This window comes from Oncorhynchus mykiss, chromosome 28 (assembly GCF_057628025.1).
Source record: "Oncorhynchus mykiss isolate SJ-2025 chromosome 28, ASM5762802v1, whole genome shotgun sequence".
NCBI classification, from domain to species: Eukaryota; Metazoa; Chordata; class Actinopteri; order Salmoniformes; family Salmonidae; genus Oncorhynchus; species Oncorhynchus mykiss.
In genome coordinates, this window is record NC_143049.1 from 35,325,123 (window position 1) to 35,333,530 (window position 8,408).

The 8,408-nt window shown below is 41.7% G+C and overlaps 1 protein-coding gene across 1 annotated transcript in view; it reads right to left on the bottom strand.

Annotated features, from left to right (window-relative positions):
* The window catches only part of LOC110509050 (uncharacterized), a 61,639-nt gene extending 53,620 nt beyond the window's left edge, over window positions 1-8,019 (bottom strand). The window contains exon 1 of the mRNA XM_036966668.2: window positions 7,777-8,019. Coding sequence (XP_036822563.2) covers window positions 7,777-7,839 — 63 coding nt within the window. The 5' untranslated portion in view covers window positions 7,840-8,019. The remainder of the gene's footprint in view (window positions 1-7,776) is intronic.
* Window positions 8,020-8,408: the final 389 nt, after the last annotated feature.

Genomic DNA, 8,408 nt, shown 5'->3' on the forward strand with positions numbered 1-8,408 from the left:
GGCTACATACACTATATGGCTACAGACACTATATGGCTACAGACACTATATGGTGCCAGACACTATATCGTTACAGACACTATATCGTTCCAGACAATATATCAATCCAGACACTATAACGTTCCAGACACTATATGGCTACAGACACTATATGGCTACAGACACTATATGGCTACAGACACTATATGGCTATGCTTTTCACCATATGCTCCTATGAGGCTTTTTACTGTGAACACTTTTTATATTCATTGATGATTTGCTGCTTTAGTGTCTATCGGTCCTTGTTGTGTTTTTATTGTGAATGTATTGGTGATGTAAGTATTTGCTGGTGCAATCAAATATCCCCTCTGGTGGACTAATAAAGTACTATCTGATCTCCTTCAGGATAATGTCCCATCTGACCCCGAAGTGTCCAATGACCACTGGAGGAAGACTAAAAACAGGAGGTCTTCCTGGTCAGGTCAGATGTTCAGGAATAAACCCTGGCCCTACAGGTCTCCTGTATAGGAATAAAGCCTGGCCCTACAGGTCTTCTGTATAGGAATAAATCCTGACCATACAGGTCAGATGGTCAGTAATAAATCCTGGCCCTACAGGTCTGGTGTATAGGAATAAATCCTGGCCCTACAGGTCTCCTGTATAGGAATAAATCCTTACCCTACAGGTCTCCTGTATATGAATAAATCCTGGCCCTACAGGTCTCCTGGATAGGAATAAATCCTGACCCTACAGGTCTCCTGTATAGGAATAAATCCTGGCCCTACAGGTCAGATGGTCAGGAATAAATCCTGGTTCTACAGGTCAGATGGTCAGGAATAAATCCTGGCCCTATAGGTCTGGTGTATAGGAATAAATCCTGGCCCTACAGGTCTGCTGTACAATGTCTAGATAAATCCAATATAAGGGGTTTTCAAACATGTTGTAGCATCATGATGACTGTACAGGTTAAAGTGGAAGAATGGAATGGGGAGTTCCAAAGTTTGGACATTCTTCAGTATGAAAGCACAATATTAGCAGTAGCCTCCCCACCCCTCCCCTCATTTTATGTGCTGTCCTTGGCCTTGGACCTGGATTCAAATATTTTGTTTTCAGTCAAATACTTTTGCTGCACCTGACTGAGCTGAAATTGTGCCAAAAGTATAAACACTTCCCATCTGGCACTCCAGGCTACAGACACTATATGGCTACAGACGCTATGTGGCTACAGACACTATATGGCTACAGACATTGTATGGCTACAGACACTATATGGCTACAGACACTGTATGGCTACAGACACTATATGGCTACAGACATTGTATGGCTACAGACACTATATGGCTACAGACACTGTATGGCTACAGACACTATATGGTTACAGACACTATATGGTTACAGACACTACATGGTTCCAGACACTATATGGCTACAGACACTATATGGCTACAGACACTTCCTGGTCATGTCAGATGGCCAGGAATAAATCCTGGCCCTACAAGTCTGCTGTTCAGGAATAAATCCTGGCCCTACAAGTCTGCTGTTCAGGAATAAATCCTGGCCCTACAGATCTGCTGTTATATGAATACATCCTGGCCCTACAGGTCTGCTGTATAATGTCTAGATAAATCCAATATCTAGCTCTGAATATCTCATAAGGGGTTTTCAAACATGTTGTAGTTTCATGATGAGTCTACAGGTTAAAGTAGTATTAGCAGCAGACTCCTCTCCCCATCCTTCCCCTCCTTTCAGGTGTTGTCCTTGACCTCGGACCTTGATTCTAATTGTGTTTGTTGTCAATCAAATACTTTCGCTGCACATGTTACGTCTGCTCCCGCTCCCCCTCTCTGGCGCTCAATGTCGCCAGGCTGCTTATCGTACACCTGTTACCATTGTTACGCGCATCTGGGCTTCATCAGACTCAAGTGGACTCCACCACGTTATTAATTACCTCCCTTATATCTGCCACTTTCCCGAGTCAACATTATATTATGCTATGTGTCCCTTGTTTCCTGTCTGTTTATTCATTAAACATTCTCTCCCTGTACTTGCTTCTCGTCTCCCAGCCTCTGTCCTTACAGAATGCTGACTCCACAATTTGAAGCATCAGGGAGTTTTATGTTTTTGTTGGTGATGTCGGGTCCGGATGCCGCTGCCGAAGCAACCGGGACGCCTCAGCTGGCTCGAGAGGCTCAGAAGCCTCAGTTGGCTCGTCGGGCTCCCACGCCTCGCCTCAGCTCTCCCGGGGGGGGGGGGGGGGGTACTGTCACGTCTGCTCCCACTCCCCCTCTCTGGCACTCGAGGTCTCCAGGCTGTTTATCATTACACACACCTGTCACCATCGTTACGCACATCAGCACTTCATCAGACTCGCCTGGACTCCATCACGTTATTAATTACCTCCCCTATATTTGTCACTTCCTCAGTTTCTTTCCCGAGTCAGCATTAATGTTGTTATGTGTTCCTTGTCCAGACGCTGGTCGTGTTTTGTTTCCTGTCTGCTTATTCATTAAATATTCACTCCCTATACTTGCTTCTCGCCTCCCAGCGTTTGTCCTTACAGCACAAGACAGAGCTGAAATTGTCCTAAAAGTATAAACACTTGCAATCTGACACTCCAGTCAGGCATCCTTGTGTGCACCTACATTGTAAACTTTCATTCACACAATAGGCTAGGTTGTAGCAACCTCATGATTGCTATAAGGAAAATTTGAGAATCATGTAGTAGCCTAAACCTATTGATGTTCCATTGAACTGAGTGAATGGAATACGAATGACAGTCACCCAATATGATCTAATAGAAATAAGGCCATGCTCATGAAAAAAATGTAAATGTTATCTCATCTTAAACGGCATCGACCGCCACTGCGTGATGAAGTTAAGACCCGATGCCTGCTCCCTAACAAAGCGTAGTGAGGAGATGAAAGAGAATAAACGTGGATAGAAAAAGCACACGCTCTCTTTCAAACTGACCCTTTATTTAATATGACAGTGGTTCCACACGTTCTTGTGACACAAGTTGTGTGGGAAAAATATTTGTTGTATTTTTTTTCTTTTACATTTCATTAAATTCTTGCTATTAAAATATGTGTGTTGACTGTGATCGGGTAGGTTTGTCTTGTCTGTTTAATTAACAAAATAACCAACTTTTGAATTTCATGGCTCCACAGACCCCTAACATAGGTCTAATAAACTCAAAATATGCTCTTCTATTCTTTTGAAAATACATTTTAATAGTTTTAAAATGTTTCTTAGGACCTGCCTAAACAAATGAATAACATATTTATTTTTGACGGTGTATATTCTCAATGGAGTTATTAAAATAGATGCCCACTCAGATCTGTACACTCGTCCTCGGCATGCCGGCATGGTACATTATAAAAGGTGTATGGTAAAAATGGGTCATATAAACATTGCCCAGTTTTTTTTACAGGCAAAATACCATTAATCCTTTGTGAAAGCAGTATACTGTAAGTGTCCCCCATACTCAGACTAAACACATGCATACTGTACCATCCTCCTTCCTGTGTTCCCCAAAAGGCACTTGTTGACCCCCTCAAACTTGACCTAGTATGGACAGGTGAAAACACTCAAGTCCCAATGTACTTATGGCACCACAAACAAACACACTGGGACTCGCACACGTCTGTTTACCGGCCCATCCACACGATGGACGCTGTTTGCACATCAACACAAACATCGTGGACCACCGGTGTATAAACATTACGTTTTCAAGCCAGATCAAGACATTAAGTACAGTGTGTTCATCTTTAATAGCTTTTAGCAGATTGTATGTTTGTGAGACGCTGACTTACTTTACATGAAAGGAAATTTACTAGAATGATGGGACAAGTGAAGTGAGTTACACCAAACATCCACTCCAAACATAGCCACACAGCAAATGATCCAGTGTTGAATCAACACAGTGTTAAATTTAATACTGGTCCTGTGTCCATATGGGCCCACACTTTTCAGTGTTCAATGAACACACCACTTAGTGTAAAGCCTTATTTGCATTTTTCTCAGAGTGCCTTGCCGTTGTTAGTTACAGAGACATGGTTGTTGCATTCCTCCATTTTCCATCGTGTGGCCTTCGCCAAGTGAGATCCTAAGCAAATATAAATATTGTTAAAATATAATTCTACCTTGACCATCTAAACGGGAACAACTATTTCAGTAACGGGTGCAATAAGCCCAAGAAACAGAAAAATGTATGTTATTTACACTACCGGTCAAAAGTTTTAGAACACCTACTCATTCAAGGGCTTTTCTTTATTTTTACTATTTTCTACGTTGTAGAATAATAGTGAAGACATCAAAACAATGAAATAACACATATGGAATCATGTAGTAACCAAAAAAAAGTGTTAAACAAATCAAAATATATTTTAGATTGTAGATTCTTCAAAGTAGCAACCCTCTGCCTTAATTAATGACAGCTTTGCACAGTCTTGGCGTTCTCTCAACCAGCTTTGTGAGGTAGTCACCTGGAATGCATTTCAATTAACAGGTGTGTCTTGTGAATTTGTGGAATTTCTTTCCTTTTTAATGTGTTTGAGCCAATCAGTTGTGTTGTCACAAGGTAGGGTGGTATACAGAAGATAGCCCTATTTGGTTAAGGACCAAGTCGATATTATGGCAGTTCAAATAAGCAAAGAGAAATGACAGTCCATCATTACTTTAAGACATGAAGGTCAGTCAATACGGAACATTTCAAGAACTTTGAAAGTTTCTTCATGTGCAGTTGCAAAAACCATCAAGCGCCTTGATAAACTGGCTCTCATGAGGACCGCCACAGGAAAGGAAGAGCCAGAGTTACCTCTGCTGCAGAGGATAAGTTCATTAGAGTTACCAGCCTCAGAAATAGGCAATTAACTGCACCTCAGATTACAGCACAAATAAAATATTTTGGGATTTGTTTAAAACTTTTTTGCTTACTTCGTGATTCCATATGTGATATTTTATAGTTTTGATGTCTTCACTATTATTCTAAAATGTAGAAAATAGTACAAATAAAGAAAAACCCTTGAATGAGTAGGTGTTCTAAAACTTTTGACCGGTAAAGATTTGATCCTGTAAATATTTTTCTAAAGCTATGGTAAAATGTCTTGTTCAAATATATCACCAAATCATTTGACTGTTTCTGAAAGGCGTTCTACGATCCATGAATAAGAACGACAGCAGTTGACAAACACCTGAATATCTTTGGCCACTGTGCAACTTTAGAACCCCAACTCAGAGGGTCACATTTTGAATGCAGTATATATCGTAAAGGATTATTGCATTTTTCATAGATATTTCATAAGACCTACATAGATGCTTCATAAATCATTATTTCTTAGGGTGACAGGTCTTTATTTGTCTTAGGGTGACAGGTCTTCATTCAACTGGTTATTTTCCAAATCCTAATATGACATTTGCTTATAAATTATTAATAAAACATCTATGTAGGCTTTATTAAGGGTGTATGAAAGCTTAATAAGAAATGTGTTTTATGACCATTCTGATCATAAATGACCTACTGAGGTACACGAGGCCTTGCTGTCAGGTTTGGGGTCAGTTCCATTCCAATATAATCATTTCAGGGGATGAATTTAAATTCATGTGGATGTAAAAAAAAATATATATATATATATATATAGAATTTCATTTGACCCCAGTCCTGTTTACAAGAGAAAACACCAGAGTCTACTTCACACCTGACACTCATAGGGCATGTTTCCCAGACACGATGTTAAGTCTAAATATAGTCCTGGACTAATTAGCAGTCTCCATTAAACATGATTTTCAGTCCAGGACTAGGCCTAATCTGTTTCTGGGAAACCGGCCCATAGAGCCTGGTAGCCTACTAAACCTTCTGGCCTATATAGCCTGGTAGTCCTACTAAACCTTCTGCCCTATACAGCCTGGTAGCCTACTAAACCTTCTGGCCCATAGAGCCTGGTAGCCTACTAAACCTTCTGCCCTATATAGCCTGGTAGCCTACTAAACCTTCTGCCCTATATAGCCTGGTAGCAGAACAAAACCTTATGGCCCATCTAGCCTGATAGACTGCTAATCCGTCTGGCCCATAGAACCTGGTAGCCTACTAAGCATTCTGGCCTATATAGCCTGGTAGCCTATTAAACCTTCTAGCCTATAGAGCCTGGTAGTCTACTAAACCTTGTGGCCCATATAGCCTGGTAGCCTACTACACCTTGTGGCCCACAAAGCCTGATAGCCTACTAAACCTTCTGGCCTATAGAGCCTGGTAGCCTACCAAACCTTCTGGCCTATAGAGCCTGGTAGGCTACTAAACCTTGTGGCCTATATAGCCTGGTAGCCGAACAAAACCTTATGGCCCATCTAGCCTGATAGACTGCTAATCCGTCTGGCCCATAGAGCCTGGTAGCCTACTAAACATTCTGGCCTATATAGCCTGGTAGCCTATTAAACATTCTAGCCTATAGAGCCTGGTAGTCTACTAAACCTTGTGGCCCATATAGCCTGGTAGCCTACTACACCTTGTGGCCCATCTAGCCTGATAGACTGCTAATCCGTCTGGCCCATAGAGCCTGGTAGCCTATTAAACCTTCTAGCCTATAGAGCCTGGTAGCCTACCAAACCTTCTAGCCTATAGAGCCTGGTATGTGCTAAACCTTCTAGCCTATAGAGCCTGATAGCCTATTAAACCTTCTAGCCCATAAAGCCTGGTAGCCTACTAAACCTTCTGGCCTATATAGCCTGGTAGCCTACTAAACCTTCTGGCCTATATAGCCTGGTAGCCTACCAAACCTTCTGGCCTATATAGCCTGGTAGCCTACCAAACCTTCTGGCCTATATAGCCTGATAGCCTACTAAACCTTGTGGCCCATATAGCCTGGTAGCCTACTAAACCCTCTGGCCTATATAGCCTGGTAGCCTGCTAAACCTTCTGGCCAATTGAGCCTGGTAGCCTACTAAACTTTATGGCCCATAGAGCCTGGTAGCCTATGAAGCCTTCTGGCCCATATAGCCTGGTAGCCTGCTGAACCTTGTGTTGTAGGAATACACCTGGCCAGGGTATCTGGCCCTATAGGATAGGCATCCTAGAAGGCTACAATGCGTAGTCTGGTTCCAGGTAGAACCCTTTTTGGTTCCTGGTAGAGCCATTTTGCGTTCCATGTTGAACCCTCTGTGGAAAGAGTTCTACATGGAACCCAAAACGGTTCTACTTGGAAGCAAAAGGGGTCTACCTGGAACCCACAAGGGTTCTTTAAAGGGTTCTGCTATGGGGACAGCCGAAGAACCCTTTTTTTTTTATTAGATAGAAAAAAATGTACTAAGAATGTCTCCCAAAGGCCCAATACACAAATTGCATACAGCATGATGTGAATAAATTAATGAATCGATACAGCAAATATCTAAAGTTAAGTATAGGACAGACATAGGCCAAACTATTATCACACACGAAAAGCAAGTCCCACAGTCTAGTTCATAGGCTAGCACATGGTCAATCCGGGATCCTTGGGATGTCCCTACGCTTAACCCTAACATTAACCCTAACCTTAACCCTTACCTGAACCTAACCCTTACCTTAACCATTTTACATTTAAACTTCAATGGGGTAGGGCCATCCCATGATTCCCGGATAACGTCGACCTATGTTAAAGACAACAGGTTATGCAGGACACATATATGCTAAATCTGTGAACCCGTTTCATTTTCATGTTGCCTACATTTCCCTATAAAGATTTGTCCATAAGCTTTCCTCACAGCCTTCCTTTTCATGAACATTCAGTGAAAAAAAATAATGTATTTTTAAAAAGGTATGATGCTTACATCCTTCGCCTCAATTCCTCGCAGCATCACCCCCAAAGCAAAACAAAGCAACGAAGTCCTCATCTTGAAGATGATCTTCCCGCCACTATTGGATTTAGCAAATTCGCGTGCTCCTCTCCTCTATCTCCTGCAACATACAAGCAGCCAGGCCCGACACCTGTGTGCGCGGCAAGCGACAGGTGCGTCAGTGCGGTTGGGGGAGCGTGTACCCACTAGTATTCTGTCAGCAGCACACACGGTGACGTCACGTTCGTATGGAAATGAGGAAAAACAATCAAAATAACAGCCCGTATTTCAAAACATTGCAATGTAAATAACTAATTTAAAAGATATGGAACAAATAAATAAAAAAAATGCTTTAAAAATATATATAAATAAGGAAAAAATACTATGTTGACCCTGGTATGTTGAGAATATTGGCTTTTCCACCTGTCTCAGTTAAAGTGTAATGGGAAATATTCAGTAGGGTCTCTACTAACCAAATATTGTGATTTTCTAGGGAGACAGCTAGCTGCTGGCTTTGGACTGTCACCGGACAAATCTTCACATTTCCCGAAAAAATGTAATTAATAAATTTCCACCCAATTGTCGCACGAATGCAATTCCACAAAATACACAACATGTCCAGCAGC